The sequence below is a fragment of the Pteropus medius genome, unplaced genomic scaffold (genome assembly GCF_902729225.1).
Source record: "Pteropus medius unplaced genomic scaffold, Ma_sr-lr_union100, whole genome shotgun sequence".
NCBI lineage: Eukaryota > Metazoa > Chordata > Mammalia > Chiroptera > Pteropodidae > Pteropus > Pteropus medius.
In genome coordinates, this window is record NW_024349800.1 from 50,521,146 (window position 1) to 50,539,304 (window position 18,159).

At 46.0% G+C, this 18,159-nt stretch overlaps 1 protein-coding gene and 2 pseudogenes across 2 annotated transcripts in view; 2 read left to right on the top strand and 1 right to left on the bottom strand.

Annotated features, from left to right (window-relative positions):
• Positions 1-1,993: 1,993 nt before the first annotated feature.
• On the top strand, positions 1,994-2,112 carry LOC120622432 (uncharacterized; annotated as a pseudogene).
• A 682-nt stretch (positions 2,113-2,794) lies between these two features.
• On the bottom strand, positions 2,795-2,912 carry LOC120622638 (uncharacterized; annotated as a pseudogene).
• Positions 2,913-14,744: 11,832 nt separating this feature from the next.
• The window catches only part of KIF3C (kinesin family member 3C), a 31,544-nt gene continuing 28,129 nt past the window's right edge, over positions 14,745-18,159 (top strand). The window contains exon 1 of one of the 2 annotated variants that reach the window (XM_039887630.1): positions 14,745-16,880. In XM_039887630.1, the coding sequence (XP_039743564.1) occupies positions 15,324-16,880 (1,557 nt within the window). In that variant the 5' untranslated portion in view covers positions 14,745-15,323. The remainder of the gene's footprint in view (positions 16,881-18,159) is intronic. The other variant, XM_039887631.1, reaches the window with a different exon arrangement.

The window sequence follows — 18,159 nt, forward strand, 5'->3', positions numbered from 1 at the left end:
TATCAAATTCGAACAAATTTCAGCCATTATTTCTTCACATATTTACTGACCTCTCCTTCACCCCACTCCCTCTTTCTAGGATTCCAGTTACTTGTATGTAAAGCTGCTTAATGTATCAGGTCACTGATGTTCTGTTCATTTTTAAGTCAGTCTTTTCTAACTCTTTTATTTCGGATTGTTTCTATTGCTATGTTTTCAGCCAGTCATCTCTTCTTATTTAATGTCTAATGCTATTAATTCCATTCAGTGTATTTTTCCTCTCTAGAATTTTGATTTAAGCCTTTTTTTTTATATCTTCTATTTCACTCTCATGATGCTCATGTTTTCTCTGCCTTTTTGAACATATGGAATATATTTGTAATAGCTATATTGATGTCCTTATTTGCTATTCACTGTATAATTTCTGGATCTGTCCCTATTGATTGATTTTTCTTCCACTTCTTTGAATGACAAGTAGTTTTTTATTGAATGTCAGATATTTGGATTTTATACTGTTGGGCAGTAGAATTTTTTTATATATATACTTTTAAACATTTGGAGATTTCAGTAAGGGATACAGTTTGATCCTTTCAGGGCTTGCTTTTAAGTTTTGTTATGTGGGTCCAGAACAACAACTCTTGAACTGGGGCTAAATTGGTCAGGCTATTGAAGTAATTTCCTTCTAAGGAGTCTATACCCAGTGTGCTGGGAGGTCTTCCTACTCCAGCCATTGTGAACACCAACTCTTCCTAGCTTTGCGTAAGTTCTGCTGACTGTTCCATCTCCTCCTCTTCTGCAGTGCTTCTTTCCCAATGTCAGTTGTTTCTGTACACAAATGTACTGGTTGGTACCCAGGCAAAAATTCAAGGAGACTCCTTGGTAGATCTCTAAGAGCTCTCTCTCTCTCTGTGCTGTAGCCTGGAAACTCTCTCCAGACAGTGAACTGGGACACTTGTAGGGTTCATCTCATTTGTTTCCCTTCCTCAGGGATCACTGTCCTGAGTTGCCTGTTATCCAATGTCTTAAAATCGTTGTTTCGTGTATTTTGTTCAAGTGATGATTAAGGCAGAGGATAAATCTAGATCCTATTACTTCATTGTGTCCAAAAGAAGATATTGCTTTCATTCTTTTAAGTAATCTTCTTAACCGCAGCACAGCATACATGCATAAAAGTGTATAAATCCTAAGTGTATGGCTCAATAAACTTTCACAAAATAAACACATGTATAACCACTTCCCATATTAATAAACAGAATATCACTAGCACCCCAGAAACTTCATGTTCCTTCCCAGTCATTACCTGTCCTCCCAGGGAAACCGCTATTATAATTTATAACACCATAGTGCCTGTTTTTGAACTTGATACGAATGAAATAATGTAGTGTGTACTCTTATGTGTCTGGTTGCTTTCACTTAGCATTATGTTTGTCAGATTCATCTATGTTATGTGAAGCAATAATTCATTTATTTTCATCACTATGTAACATTCCATTTTATGAATATACCACATTATTCATCTGCTTTTACTGTTGATGATATTTGAGTTGTTTCCAGTTTGGGGTTATTATGAATAGTGCTGCTATGATCATGTTTGTTCACTTTTTTGTGTGTTTTATGTATGTATTTCTAGGAGTAGAACGACTGAGTCACAGACTGGGCATCTCTTGAATTTTACTAGATGCCACCAAATAGTTTTCCAAAGTTGTTATCCAACTTACATTACCATTAGCATTGCATCAGAGGTCCAGTTGCTCCATATCCTCACCAGCACTTGCTTTTATGGTTTTTTCTTTTTAGCCTTTCTGATGGTTTTTACTTATATTGCCTTTGAGAACACCTCACAGGCATAATAAAACTACCAGGCAGAATGAGCTAACAGTGCCAGTTTGAGACTCTTGTATGTAAGGTGTTTCTTCCCAATGGCTTTGGGCATTTCCGAAAGCATTCATTTGTTACATTTGTGTTCGTCAACATTTTTTTTATCAGAATTTGAAAGCTAAATGTTAGATGGTTTGTCTACAGCCATGCTACCCTGAACGTGCCCTATCTCCTCTGATCTCAGAAGCTAAGCAGAGTTGGGCCTGGTTAGTACTTGAGTGGGAGACCACTTAGGAATACCAGGTGCTGTAGGCGTTTAAAAAAAAAAAAAGAATAAATGTTAGATTTTTTGTTGTTGGTGGTGTAATAGTTTTATTTAGTTCAAATCAAGACATCACATTTTGTAGCCCATCATGATAAAGCAACATTTAGCTCTTCTTTGTAGCTGAAACTCAGGAATTCATTGCGCCCAATGACTCCTGAGGTTCTCCCTCCTCCTTGGCCATAGGTTTGGTTCGGAGCTTGCTGAAAATGACATGATGGCCCTCCGTTCTACTTATCCAGCATATCAAAGGGATGTTCCTGTATTCAGCATACTTACTATTGTAGTTCTGATAACTGCTGGGCCACACAAGTTCGGAATAGAGAGGATGTAATATATGGAAAGGAAGAAAGTCAAAAGGTCTAGGCTCAGAGCTGCCTGGTACAGTTGTGCATGATTCTTGGGATTGCTAGTCACTCTTTTGTCTATGAGAATGACACCTCTAGGAATTGTGCAGTGCACAACCCATGAAGCTAGCTGCACACAGTAGTCATGCCTGTCATGGTCAGGGATGATAAGTAATTTGATGTGACTAGAGGGCAAGGTGGGTTGGGTAGAGGAACAAGAGAAACCAGACTCAGAGTTGGGGCAACATAACTGACTCAGCCCTTGTTAGAGGCTTACTTTATTATTTATTTATTTATTTGTTTGTTTGTTTATGCACGCATGCATGCATGCCTACAGCACCTGGTATTGCAAGGTGGTCTCCATCCAAGTTCTAACCAGGCCTGACCCTGCTTAGCTTCCGAGATCAGTCGAGTTCGGGCTCATTCAGGGTGGCATGGCCGTAGACTTAGAGGCTTACTTTAAAACTCCACCCCACCCCCACCCCTACTAGATGAGGGATTCTACAACCGCTGCCTGGGAGTTAGAGGCTACATGACCCAGTATGACCCGCCTAAGTCCTCTGGGCCTTGTAAAACGCTGAGTCTGCGCTTTGTCCATCCTTAGGTCTCATCTAGTTCTGACATTGTAACATTTTATGGTCTGGCTGGATTTGCATCCCTGGTGCTGAAGAGAAACCCTCTAGAATACCACAACTAAGCGAGGGAAATAGGAGAGAAAGACAAAGGTCGGGATCAGATCTGAGGTGTTCATGGTTTTCTCACTGGAGTAGATGGGCTGACATTGTTCTTGCTGCTTTTCTGCAAAGTGGACTGGAGCACTCTGGGCATCCATACCCTGCCTGTTCAGTACAAAACTGGAGTAGAGTACAACACACCTCACTCCTCAGTCCATATGTTTCCTGCTCTCTAATTGTTCTCTCTTCTTGACAAGAGAATTCCTAGCATCTGAAAGACCAATCACTGGTGTCTTTTGAGCCATCCAAGGAGACTCAAGGCAGGAAACTCAGACTTAGTCTCCTCATTTGCGACCTCTCCCTCTATCCCATGACAGAATCACTGAAACTAGCACTGTTCTTCCCTTCGCCATTGTCTTTCATTTCTTCTTTTTTTACTTTAAAACTCCACCCCACCCCCACCCACCCCTACTAGATGAGGGATTATACAAGCTTCCTCCTCTTGGATCCCTCAGCCCTCTGAGCCAAGAAGGCTGCCATTGAACTGGGGCAGAGGTGAAACCCAAGTCAGGAAGGAGAAATGCTGATTATGTTCCAGCTTCTCTTGCTACACAACTTTGGTCTCAACAAGTTGAGGAACCAACGCCCTGTCCTTCCTCTGTCTTGGGCTTCCTCTCTTGCCTGCAGCCTCAGCACACTCCTCTGCCTGGGAAAACTGGGTGAACCTGGATGGGAAGCTGTGCCGCACCTATCTAAACCCTAGGTTTATGTTACCAAGTCATGAGAGGTGGCTTCTGAAGGTAGAAGAAAAATCTCAGGGCCCTGATGTTTCTTTCCTGTGGCCTGCCAAAGTGGAAGGTATTTCTCTGAAAGAAAGAGACTCTTTGGGTTGACACTCTTGGTCTCTAAGCCCTCATTACACTTTGTATGCATGTCTTATGTGCTTGTTAAGGGCATTAAATGGTTGAGTTAGGGGCCTCCTTTTGGGCTATAAGGAGCTATCCACTGTTTGTCAGAGTTTCTTCTGACAGACTCAGGGTCTCTTCTGGAAGGTGAGGTTCATGGTCAAGTTTTGCCTTCCTTCCAGTTACTTGGACAAAAAAATGTATCCTTTAAAGTAGAAACTAGCACTGGTGGAAGAGTTCCAGGAAATAGCAGAGCAAGAATCTCTTTTGGCTCTGGTTACAAAGGGAGTAGCCCTGGAGATATAAGTGGTAGGATGGCACCTCCCCAAGGAGGAGACAAAAGCCAGGACAAGGAACCTGGGAAAGGTGCCCTCCGTTGTACCAGGACTTTGAGACTAAGTATCTATCATGAGACCAGATGTAAACTGGAGATTTATAAGCCCTGGGACTAAGTTAACTATGGTATTAGCTGTGGTAGAAACCTTTCTAGCCTAGCTTTTGGCTTATTTATCTTCTTCTTTGCAAGGACAACTTTTACATTAACCGAAAAGAATACACTGCACACTTAAAATATATTCACTGTGGCTTGGACCTTATAAGGAGTAAAGAACAAGAGACAGAGGTTCTCCCCTCAAGGAGGCTACTAAATAACTAGAGAGAGAAGAACAAGGCGTGTATCTCCTAAGGAACAGTACAACTGATAACAATTTTTTTCTTTCTATATTAAGCCAAAATTTAGCATGAACTTCCTGAGCAGACACCAGCTGGGCAACAGTGAGAGCATTAAGCATCTCAAAAGGAGAGGAGGAGCTATCATGGGACTCAGAATTGTTCCTAGTTCATCTATAAGTGTTGATGACCCATGCATGCATGAACTGTCAAAAATAAACAATAAACAAGAAAATGAAAGACTATATCTAATTAATTGCTAAGTGATGTGGGCCAATTAAATGCTGAGGGGATCCACAGACATCTAAGAGATTCTAGGTGCTGAGAAAGGTCCAGTTATCACTAAACTGGGAATAAACAAAGGGCATTCTGGACAAGTGAACAGTAGGAGGAAAATGCAAACAAATCCTAATTTTCAAAATCACTCCCATTTCTATTGATTTTAAATTTTTCAAAGAATCTTCGTAACCCTGGTCTTTTTTTTTTTTTTTTTTTTTAATCTTCCCAGCAGCCTTGAGCATTTGGCAGAACAGATTCCCACTCATAAGGGAAGTGAGAACTGGAGAGTATCTGTGGATTTTGGTTGCTCAGCATCTGTCTTTCCCATCTTCAGCAACTAGAATCCTGGTTTTCCTTGGGAAAGCATCTCTCTCTATTCTCAGACCAGCCAGGGTTCTGGCTCCACCCTTGAATCCAAGGATGGGCATACCAGCCCTGACCCACCACTGGCCACAGTAGTTCAGGAATGGGCATATGATCCAAGCAGGTCATTGAGACTCACATCTAGAACCTTTGCTGGAACAACTGAGGAAGAGAATAAAGCCAACGCCGAGGAAAGCAGAGCCAAGAGACCATTTCCTGGTGATATTATTTAGGTCCTTAGATCCAGCTGCGCCTGAAACTAGACTTTTCCTAGGATTTTTCAGAGAGGTGAGCCATTACATTTCCTTCTTGATTTAAGCCATTTTTAATTTGGTTTCTTTTACTTGCTACTGAAACAGTCCTGATTCAGAAAGCTAAACAATATATTTAAGTTCAGATAGCTAATCAGTGAAAGGGAGGACTAGAGTTAGGTTTTGTGTTTCTGATCCTGTGCTTTTAGACCAAGTATAATGATTAGAGTGAAGGTAGAATAGGAGAGGATTATTAAGCATGGTGGGGCCAGCCTGATGGGGCCTGGCTTAAAGACGTGCCGGGGAAATTAGACAAGGAATAGGGAGCCTTCGAAGGTTCTTGAACAACTTAAAAGAGACATTTAAAGAAAATAATGGATATTGGCAGTATTCTGTTTTTTAACATGACAGATGGTTATAGCCCCCTGCATACATTCACTCTAAATTATGCACATATGTTTTGTATATTCTTCTTTAATAAATACATGATATAATGCATAACTTCAAAAAAGAAAATGAATAATGTGGAAGTCTGCAGAATGGGATGGAAAAGAGGTTCTGGAATCAAAGATGCAGGAAGGAAGCTGGTGTTGAGATGGAGGCTTAGGGTAAGGAATTTTGCAGTAGAGCAGTGGGAATAAGGATGGAGGGGAATGGAAAGGTAAGAGGAGCTTCCTGGGTGAATGAGGGCATAACAAAAATGTAACTCCAACTATTGGTAATGATGACAGAGACAGGATAATTGAGAGAGAGGGACCTGGCGAGGAGTCTGAAAGGCTCTGTGGTCTTGTTCCTGGAGCATGAAGCCCCTAGAACTGCCCCTGCTGGAAAGAGAAGTCTCTGGGCAGGACCCTGGCATCCTATAAGTGCAAAGAGACAGCCAGTTAGGGCTCAGCCAGCTGAACACTTAAGGGTTCTTATGATAGAAGTTCCCAGAATTTTCCTTTCTTTCTCTTCCTAGGGAATTATACAAAGTAAATAAAGAATAAAGATGAGAAAGAAGAGGGGAAAAGGAGAAAAGAAGGAATAGGAAAAGAAGTGGAGAAGGAAAGCGTTTAAAATATATGTGTGTGTGTGTGTGTGTGTGTGTGTGTGTGTTTTAGCCCTGATCATAGTATTTCTCTGAAAACCTTTTAATAACTTCTCATTGCTTATGAGATAACCATGCCCTCTCTTCATGCTTCTCTCCCACCTGCCCCACCCATTCCAGTCACATGGGGATTCTGGGGCCTGCTAGGATGTGTTCACATAGGTCTTGTGGGAAATTGCCTCATGGGTTGCAGCAACTGAAACAGAGAGAACACCATAATGGGCCCATCATAAGGAGCACAGATTGCTACAAAAAGGGGGTTTTAGTCCTAGGTCTGTAACTATAGGACCATGAGAAAATCATGATGTCTAAGCCTCCTTTTCTTCACTTGATCAGTGGTAAAGGAGAATAATCCCCACTCTGTCTCACTAAGTTACTGTGAAGCTCAGGTGAGATAAAAAACCTAGAAAACCTTTGTGAATTATCAAGTACTGAACAAATAAAGGATTGTTCCTTATACCTAGTAAATTACATTGGAAGTGTCAGAAGCCTGCCCCTTTCATCTCTCAGCGCTTTTCTTTCTAATAACCTTTCATGTCATAATAACACCTTAAGCTTTTCAAAGTACTTTTATATATAATATGTTATTTGTTCTGACACTGTCTCTATGCAGTGCCTGGGCAGGGCTGCCCCTTGCTGGGTATAGAAGGGCACAGGCTCGGGGGATGAAGTCACCAGGAGGCTGTGTCACGGGGCGCTCTGTGGCTGAGCCAGGCCTGAGCTCAGGTTTCCTAACTCCAGCTTGGGACCTGGTCCCAGCTCCTGGAGCCACTCTGCTCCCAGCACATACCAGCTGTTGTTCTCTTTAGATTCTAAACCTTCAGAGGGTACAGACAGGATCTTCTCAGAGGATTAACTTCCCCATCAGTTAGCATGACCTTTAGGTGGAGCTATTTCAGAGGACACTTAAGCCTTTGTCGGGGAGATAGCCTTGGTTTTTGAAAATCTGCTTGCCAGGCCTGTGGGACTTTGCCCAAGCTTCTTTGTCATTCCTCTGTGACAGTCGTCAGCCAACAGGCCAGATGTATGCAGTTTGGACCATTTTGGAATCTTTCCTCCAGGTGTGATGCTAACCACAAAGTGTGCTAATGCCTAAGCGCTCCACAGACCTCATCTGCTGGCCCATTCTCACAACTTTTGAGTGTTATCCACGTCTAGTCACCGGGTTATGGTGAGGCAGAGGAATACATACACACATATCCTTGACCTAGAGCTGCTCCTACCTGGAGAAACAGCACCCCACGGGAAAATAACAGGCGAGAGGATGAAGTGAGTGCCCTCTCAAGGTCGGACATTCAACCCTCTGGGATGAGAGAGACTGTGAGCTCAGAAAGGCAGAGATCTCTGGGGACTAGGAGGCTCCGAGGGAGCTTCCTGGCTGAGGACACTAGCATCCCCTTCCTGGCTAAGGACACTGGCATCCCCTTCCCCAAGTCGGTCTGGTCAGCGTGTCAGTCTGAAACATTGTTGCTGTGGATGTATCACACCAGGAAACAACCCTTGCAACATTCCAGGATGCAAAAGCCAAGACCTTCATCTGCCCACTGATTGATGGTGGTGAGTTAGGGAAAGAGCAGCAGACGGACAGTCTGGAGTTGCAGGACTTGATCTCCATATGAGCCCGATGAAGCAGAAAGATTCAGGTGCTCTGCCTGTCAAGGTCAAATGCCTACGTGGCCAGAGTTTGGCCTCAGCCCAGGTCTCCTGACTTTGGGCTGTAAGAGCCTCTCCTCAGTTGGTGATGATGGCAAGCATTCCCGAGGGATGGCCGGGCGGACAGTGAGATGCAATCTGGAATTCAAGGAAGAGCAAATCCAGAATATTAGTAGGGCAAGTTGGCAATTACTATCCCCCCTACCTCACCCTCCATTTCCTTTTCCTAGTCCCAGAGGGTTGAATGTCCTGCCTTGAGAGGGCACTCACTTCATCCTCTCTCCTGTTATTTTCCCGTGGGGTGCTGTTTCTCCAAGTAGGAGCAGCTCTAGGTTAAGGATATGTGTGTATTCCTCTGCCTCACCATAACCCAGTTTAAAACACAAAAAAGAGACAGCCTAAATGTGCAACAATAGGAAGAAGGAACTGAAACTACAAAGTTAAGTATCCATTCAAAATTACAAAGCTTTTAGAAAACAATATAGAATATCTTTGGGACTCTGGCATAGAGGAAGAGTCCTTTAAAGCACAAAAAGTGCCAATCAAAGAAAAAGATTGATAAGTGTGTCTGCATTAAAATAAAAGAAGCTTGATTATAAAAAGGCACCATGAAAAGAATGAAATGCCAAACCACAGAGATATTTGCAATGAATATAAGCAACAAGAGGCTCAAAGCCAAAATATAAAAGAACTCATAAAACCATAAGAAAAAGGCAGGCAGCTCCGTGAAAAGATACTCAAGGGACTTGAAGGGGCAATTCTCAAAAGATGGACATTGAAATGCCAATAAGCATATGAAAATATACTCAACTTTACCATCAGAGAAATCCAAATTCAAACCGCAACGAGATACCAAATATCTAAAACTAAGAATGGCAATATTAAGTGTTGGTTCTGATGTGAAGCACCTGGAACTCATGCTCTGCTGGCAGTGCAAAGTGTCACACCCGCTTTGGAAAACTGTTTGACATCATCAGCTGACGTTGAAGATATGTGTTCCCTATGACCCGGCAATTCCACATTTCAGTATATCTGCAACAGAAATGTGTTCAATGTGCATAGGAGACATGAACAAGAATGCTCATACCAGCAAACTTGTAAACCTCCAAACTGTAAACAACCCGAATGTCCATCAGAAGCAGACAATAGGTGGTATAGTCATATAACAAAATATTATATAATAGTAACATTATACACAACAGACGACATGGATGAATCTCTCAAATAAAAGAAACCAGACAATGGCCAGGTACAAAATAATACACACTGGATGAGTTTATATGGAAAGCTCAAAATGGGCAAAACAAAATTGTATTCTTTAGATGGCAAAAGAACGAAGAAAAGAGGGGAGTGATTATCGCAACGGGCAGGAGAGCGGTTACCTTTGAGAGGAAGGACGGAATTGTGACTGCAGAGGGGACTGCAGGGGACTTCGGGGATGCTGTCCATGTCCTATTTTTGGCCAAGGTGGTCAGTACAGGGATGTCATTTTATAATAATTCTTTAAGCAGTATATTTATGTAATGCAACTTCCTGAGTGTTTTATTCAACTGAACTATGTGAATTGCCGATATTCAACCATTTTTAACTTACAAAAAATGGTGATTTCATATGGTTCAACCTAATATTCCACAACAAAAAAATAATTTACATTAAGTTAAGCAGCCATTCAAAATGATGATCATGAAGGCTGTTAATACCTACATTCACTCATTTATTCATTAAACAAATGTTTCCTGGGGGCTTATGAGGAACTGGTCATGTTTCTAGGCACTGGGATACAGAATACAATTCTGCCACGGTGCATGCTTTCTAATGGAAAGATAATTCATAAACAAATATAGAAACATCTAGAATGTCATATTGTGACAAGTGCTATGAATAAACACAGCAGAAAAAGGATAGTAAGGGTAAGAGAGTCATGAAGAGCTATTTTAGGAAGAACGGTCAAAAAGGCTTCTCTGAGATGACATTTGAAAACAACTGAATGAAGTGAGGGAGAGAAACCATGTGCAGCCATGGGAGAAAAAAGCCTGCAGGCAGAGGAAAGAGCAAGTGCACAGTCCCTATGACCGGAATGTGCTTGCGGGATTGAAGAACAAGGACGCCAGTGTTACTGGATCAGAGTGAGGGAAGGGGAGAGTACGAAGACATGCAATGGGAGAAGTAACCAGGGACCCGATCACGGAAGGCCTATGTGCCCTGGTAAGGGATTTTGGATTTAATTTTGAGAGTAATAAGAGGCCATTGGAAGGTTGAGAGCAGGAAGTGGTATGATTTGATTCATCGTTTAGAAAGAAAACTCTGGCTGTTCTGTGGAGGAGGGATAGCAGGGAGGTGGAAGCAGGCATTCTCGTTAAAATGTGACCATGGTGTCCAGGCGAGAGATGAAGATAGCGTGGACTAGGGTGGCAGTGGTGGTACCAGGCAGTGTTTGGGAGTCAGAATTGATAGATTTTGTAGGCAGAACTTAGACAGAAGAAATCCAGTTGGAGAGACAGAATATTTTCATAGATAACACCATAAAAAAAAAGCAGACACTAATCATCACAGGAGGTAAAGACAGGAAGAGACTCCTGAAGCTGGAGGAGGCAAGGAAATCTCTACTGAAGAGGCAGGAGTTGAAACGGGTGTTGAAAGAAGGGAGAGTTAGTTTAGGAAGGGGGTGGGTTGAGAGCTGAGCCCCTAGGCCCAATACGTGGTGGTGGGAAGAGCACAGGCTTTGGGGTTGGCAAAATTAGACTCCAGTCCCAATACTGCCAAGTATGTTAACTAAAGCATCTGTAACCCACCTAATTAGGTGCTTAATAAAGGGTAACTACTAAGGACAGTGCTTTTTCAATATTCAGACTTTTTAAAATTTCAATTTTTTCTATTCTTTTTGGGGAGGAGATGGGGAGTGGACTCAAATTCTATTCACCAGAAATTACAGAGAAAGGAAATTACAGAGAAAGGAAAAAGGAACTATCAGTAATCTAGACTTGGACACAATTGGGGGTCTCTTGAATTAGATAATGTCACAGTGATTGAGAGCCCAGAAATTTGGATCTCATCCCATGATTCTGTCACATACTCATATCTCCCTCTGCTGGCAGACCATGGTTTTACAGCATAAACCCAAATCCTGAATTACTTGTATATGAGAATTTGTAGGCCCAGGATTACTAAAGAGCTAATTCTGTCTTCGTAGCATAATCTCACCCTGGCTGTTACTGGGACCGTACTGGAAGAAGAGTCTGGTATGGGAATTCCCTGGGAAAAAAGAACTTTCATTGTCAAAGGAAGAGCAGTGAAAGAAGCTTCTTCCTACCAAGCCAACAATGATGGGTCTAAATTCCAATGGAACTGTCATTCATACTAGGACTGAGAAGCAACTGTTCTGCCCTCTCCATGGTAAGCTCTTCCTGTGGCATAGGGGAAAGACCCCAAGGGTTGCAGGTTAGAGTCCTCACGATATAGGGATATTAATATTTTCCTCTTTCCTGTGGTTGATGTGAGGATCAAGTGAGTGAAATATGTGATAGTACTTTATTAACTGTAATCATTCTATAAGTTTCTTACTGTTACACCTTTATTTTTCCTCTTCATTTTCCTGCCTTGAAGGTCTTAGAACATTCATTCATTTGATTGGGGTTGAATGAGACCAACCGGTTAAGGAAACTGAAACTGAGCAACCAGAACCCCTATTAGCTATAGGAGGAAAACCAGAAAAGTGCAGGGTCATCGAAACCATAAGTAGTGAGAGTTTGACAAAGAAGGAAGTGGATTATTGAGAGGGACCCACTAGAATTGGCCATGGAGTTCACTGATGTCCTTGGTAAGGGAAATCTCTGTTGAGCAGTAGGAGTAGAAGCCATATAAGATCCAATGATAGAATAAATAGAAGGTGAGGTTCTGTAGACGGGACAAAGTTAGGAAGACATGTCAGGCTGAGGAGCAGCATGAGTAAAAGCATGGAGATGTGAAAAACTATGATGCGTTTTGGAGGACCTTAAGCAAACCCGAGGGACTAGAGACCTGAGTGCGGAAGAGGGTGAAAGGAGGAAGGATGGCTGAAGACAATGCGGAAAAGAAGACAAAGAATGTAAACAACCTGAATGCAACAGAGAAAAGGAAGGAAAACTGCTGTTTTTTGAATGTCTTCTATGCCCTGGGAGTTTTTACATACAGTATCTCACATAATCCTGATGAGTGGCAGCATTCTTATTCTCACTTTTCCCACTGAGAAACTAGCTTTTCGGAGAAGCTGAATAATTTACTCAGAGTCACAGATTTTGTAGGCAATGGGAATCCGGTCTCCCTCTCACATCGGAGGATCTGGGCAAGCATCCTGCCAGGAGAACAGGGCCAGGATCTCTTTTATCCAGTGCTGTAGTGTCAGGCGAGTTAGCCCAAACAGAGAAAGAGTAGTCCAAAAACCAAAGCCAAGAACAAAAAGGAAATAGTTCAAGAGCCAAATAGTTTATCTAGAAGTCAGGTTGCCAGAGCCAAGAGAGGTTAATCTGCAAAGCCAAAACTCCACCCAGTAATTGGTCTAAAAGCCAAGTTAATCGCAAGCAGTTAAGTTTGACCAAAGAGAGGACTGAGGAAGGCCAGAAAACTTCAGAAGTGGGCCAGCCACCAGCTAAGCCTCAAGCTTTCATTTGAGCTGGCATTCAGGCCCTAGGGATTTGAAGATGGGGAAGAGGTGAGAAGATAGTTTCTGTAGAGATGAAGAATGAAATGATTAGGCCCTTTAGAGAATAACATGATTGCAAATGTTTTGTGGACAGATTCTTCTGGTGCTTCTATGAAAAGGACCTCAAGATTTCAGATCATAGCATCTCCTTGATCTGGACCTCATATGGCGGGTAAGGACAACTAGGACCTGGGCCACAGAATCAACTCTTCTCTGCAGAGTGGAACATGGGTAGGACACTGGTTTGGCTCTTGGACTTGAGGAATTGTACTTGATTTGTATCCTACAGGAAAAAATATGAAGACCCCAACGAGAAACACCACGTGCAGATCTGGCCTATCCAGGATGCTCAAAGAAGCAGAAACTAGCAGGCAATCCAAGGCCATGTGCATTATTAAGGGCTTGATTGAAAATAAGTCTTTTCACTGGTACGATACTTCATGATAGATTGTTTCATTTGAGCCTCACAACCACTCCCTGTTGTTTCTCTCCCCCTATCCAATTTTTTTTTTTTTTTTTTTTAATAAACAGATGAGGAAACTAGGGCTGGAGCAAGGTAAGTGACTGCTTAGAGTCACTTGGTTGGAGATCAGAACTGAAACTGGAATACAAATTTTGTTTTATGCAAATTCTGTGTCTCTGCTATGTAAAAGACATTGGTCAGGGAAGGTTTCACAGATGAGGTGCTTGAACTGCCCAAGTGGCAGGGCACCAAGTTCAGAAGGGTGACAGGATCCTCTGGGCAAAGGCACAAAGATGCAGCACAGCACAGCTGGTTAAGGAAACAAAACGTGATTCCCAAAATGTGAGCTCCTTGAGGACAGGAAGGTCCGGCTGCTTGAATGGGGCCTGGGGTTTAGCAGGTGCTTGATAACTCTTTGAAGGAATTAATGTCTAGAACACAGATTCTGTACAGGAGAGTAGCCTTAGGGGAGGCTGGGAAGTTCGGCAGGAGTCAGAAGATGGAGAGCCTTTTATACAATATGGAAGGCTGGTGGAGGAGGAGGGGTGAGGACCAGGGTGCATGTGCTGAGAAGAGGTAAGGGTAAGGAGAGCATTAGCTGGAAGGTCGTCCAGGAGAGAAAAGAGGAAGCCAGACGTAAACCAGGGCAGGAAGAAGAGAGGACAGAGTCGAAAAACATTTAGGAGTTAGGGAACCCGTCAATAACCTGAAGTGGGGGTGGGTAACACATACTGGTCTGCAGGCAGAAAGGCAGGAGCATTGAAGAGACGGAGGATGATGGCTGTGGAGGGAACAATGTTGGGTGTTGGGTGACCCTCTTTCCCCCACCAGGTAGGCTGCAACCTTAGCAGACACTCCGGGGCAGGGAAGGGGGAGGGGGTTACATGCCAGAGAGGGAGGGTCCTCCTGGACTGGCGAAAGCAGCAGCAACCTGCCAGATCCGGGTTAACAAAGACAGGACTACAACTCCCAGCATGCTCGGGCCCAGTGGGGTGACGGCGGGCGGTGGCTGCGCTGCACCCGCCTGGTGGGCGCAGGACCTGGGTCGGCACAGGAGCCTATCATTACGGAGGGGTCTGCGGGGGTGTGGGTCGGCGATGCACCCCTGTCTCCAGCGCACCGGCAGCGCCCGGCTCGTGTCTCCCGCCCCACGGCCCCGCCCTTTACCCCACCCCAGCCGGACAGCTTAGCTGGGGCCGCAGCGCGGCGGCAACATCATTCTCGCCGCCGCTGCTCCGCCCCATCCCCTTCTGTTTTTCTCTCATTCTCCGGTGGCGGCAGGGAAGGCGGAGGCAGAAGCAGCAGCAGCAGCGCTGGCTGCAATGAATGATCCCCCAGCTCCGGGGGAAGACTCCAGGTGAGCCTCTGCTCTCAGGAGGGCCGGGACCCCTGGCCGCCCGGGACCTGCAGCCCCCACCATGGATCCCTAGAAGAGGAGAAAAAGACAGCTCTGCTGCCCACCCCCCGCCCCATCCCATTTTCCTCTTCCTTTATCTCATTGTTGCCGTAGCTGTTTACGGCAGCGCCTCTCTGCCCCAGCATGGGGCGGGCTCTGGGCACTGCCATTCGGCCGGCGCAGCTCCCGCGGCTGCCCGGGGATTCTGCTTAATTCTCCCTGCCCAGCGGGTGCAGCGAGGACCGGAGAGCGGAGGAGGCCCGGACTGCAGCAGCGGCGGGGCCACCTCCCAGCATCCCCACCCTCGGAGGCTGCATGCGGATTGAAGAGTGGCGCCTGGGGGCTGGGCCGGCCCTGCTGATACCTACCTAGGGAGGACCACAGGACCGCCCGGGCTGCAGAGCCGGCCACGGGGCGGGAAGAACAGAGGAGCAAGATGGCCAGTAAAGCCAAGGCCAGCGAGGCCCTGAAGGTGGTGGCCCGGTGCCGCCCCTTTAGCCGAAAGGAGGAGGCTGCTGGTCACGAGCAGATCCTGACCATGGACGTGAAACTGGGCCAGGTGACTCTGCGGAACCCCCGTGCTGCCCTGGGGGAGCTGCCCAAGACCTTCACCTTTGATGCCGTGTATGATGCCAGCTCCAAGCAGGCAGACTTGTATGATGAAACCGTGAGGCCCCTGGTAGACTCGGTGCTTCAGGGTTTTAATGGCACGGTGTTTGCCTATGGCCAGACGGGCACTGGCAAGACCTACACCATGCAGGGGACCTGGGTGGAGCCCGAGCTTCGCGGGGTCATCCCCAATGCCTTTGAGCACATCTTCACCCACATCTCGCGCTCCCAGAACCAGCAGTACCTGGTCCGGGCCTCCTACCTGGAGATCTACCAGGAGGAGATTCGAGACCTGCTCTCCAAGGAGCCTGGTAAGAGGCTGGAGCTGAAGGAAAACCCGGAGACAGGCGTCTACATCAAGGACCTCTCCTCCTTTGTCACCAAGAATGTCAAGGAGATCGAGCACGTTATGAACCTGGGGAACCAGACCCGGGCGGTGGGCAGCACACACATGAATGAAGTCAGTTCCCGCTCCCACGCCATCTTTGTCATCACTGTGGAGTGCAGTGAGCGTGGCTCTGATGGCCAAGACCATATCCGTGTGGGCAAGCTCAACCTGGTGGACCTGGCTGGCAGTGAAAGGCAAAACAAGGCGGGCCCCAACACAGCTGGAGGGACAGCCACACAGCCTACCGGTAGTGGCGGCGGTGGAGGGGGCAGTGGTGGTGGAGAAAGGCCAAAGGAAGCCTCCAAAATCAACCTCTCACTGTCTGCCCTGGGCAATGTGATCGCTGCTCTGGCGGGCAACAGGAGCACCCATATCCCCTACCGGGACTCCAAGCTGACCCGGCTGCTCCAGGACTCTCTAGGGGGCAATGCCAAGACCATCATGGTGGCCACCCTGGGGCCAGCTTCTCATAGCTACGACGAGAGCCTCTCTACCCTGCGCTTTGCCAACCGGGCCAAGAACATCAAGAATAAGCCCCGGGTGAATGAGGACCCCAAAGACACACTGCTGCGGGAATTCCAGGAAGAGATCGCCCGCTTGAAGGCCCAGCTGGAGAAGAAGGGGATGCTGGGGAAGCGGCTCCGGAGGAAGAGCAGCCGCAGGAAGAAGGCCGTGTCAGCCCCGGCCGGGTACCCTGAGGGCCCTGTGATCGAGGCCTGGGTGGCTGAAGAGGAGGATGACAACAACAACAACCACCGCCCGCCCCAGCCCATCCTGGAGTCGGCCTTGGACAAGAACATGGAGAATTACCTGCAGGAGCAGAAGGAGCGGCTAGAGGAGGAGAAGGCGGCCATCCAGGATGACCGTAGCCTGGTGAGCGAGGAGAAGCAGAAGCTACTGGAGGAGAAGCAGAAGCTGCTAGAAGAGAAGGAGAAGATGCTGGAAGACCTGCGGCGTGAGCAGCAGGCCACAGAGCTGCTTGCAGCCAAGTACAAGGTAAGAGCCCTAGAGGGACCAGGGGCGTCCAGAGGGATCTGGGCTGGAAGGTTTTTCTTTGCAGGTCTGTGACCTGGCCTGAAGCACCATACACTGCCCTCCTGCCAAATGCTCCCCTGGAGCAGCCAGGTAAATTCCAGGCAGAGCCTCGCAGGAACACCTAGGAGGACAGATGGACACACACACACACACACACACACACACACTGCAAAGCAGGCAGGCCGTCTCTCAAGCCAATGAGCTTGGGCTGGTCTGACCTGCTGCATGTCAGTCTCTGCCGATGGCTCCTAGTGGCATTCAGGTCCACAGAACTGGCAGGCAGGCCCTCAGCCTCATTTGGGTGCGGGTTCTCACTCTCGTATAGCCTCCTCCCCTGTGATCTCTGCCCTCTGCAGCACCTTCAAACCTTATACCATTTTAATAATATCTGACATTTGGATAACATTTAATAGTTTACAAAATGCTCCACATACATGATCTTATTTGATCCTTACAGTAGCCATCTGGGGTAGTGGTTCTTAAATCCCCCTTTTACAAGTGAGGAACTAAGACTCAGAGAAGTGACATGATCAAGCTTCTATGCTACAAAGTGGCAAAGCTGAGCAGGAACCCATGGACCTTGTGCTCTTTCAGTTCTTGGATGGCAAGGCAGGACCATGAATGGATTCTGCTCCCTGTGAAAGCAGTCCATGTGAGGTAGACCCCATTGCATGGTATCATTAGGAAATTTGGAGGATCACACAGAGGGTAGAAAGAGCCCCGGGCTCTACACTGAAGACCTGGAATCTAGGCCTAGCTATTCTACAGCTCATTGAGAGACCTTGTGTAAGTTGCTTCCTTTTCCCCTCAAGCCTCAGTTTCTCTATTTGTAAAACAGAAGGTTGGCTTGGGTGATTTCTGAGGCTCTTCCAACCTATTAATTCTTTGACCTTTATTAATCTGAGACGTAAACTAACTGGCCCCCACACCCAGGCCTCATCCCAGTAAGGTCTAATTCTCCATTGCCCTGAGAGATGTCAGGGCCTCAGTGTCGTTCCTGAGCTGATCTCTCTGCAAGGGAGCCTCCAGGCCTTAGGTGAGACTAAGTTACAGAAGCCCCCGCTGACCAGCCACAGATTTGCTAAATTTCAGTGCTGCAGATGCCATTAGTCAATGTTCCTGGCATCTTTAGGTTCCCAGAACCTTCAACACTGGGGGTTGGAGGAAGGACACAGAGAATCATGAGCCGATCACTTCCTGGGGAGAGCAGAATATTACCATTTCTTATTCCTTCTCAGGA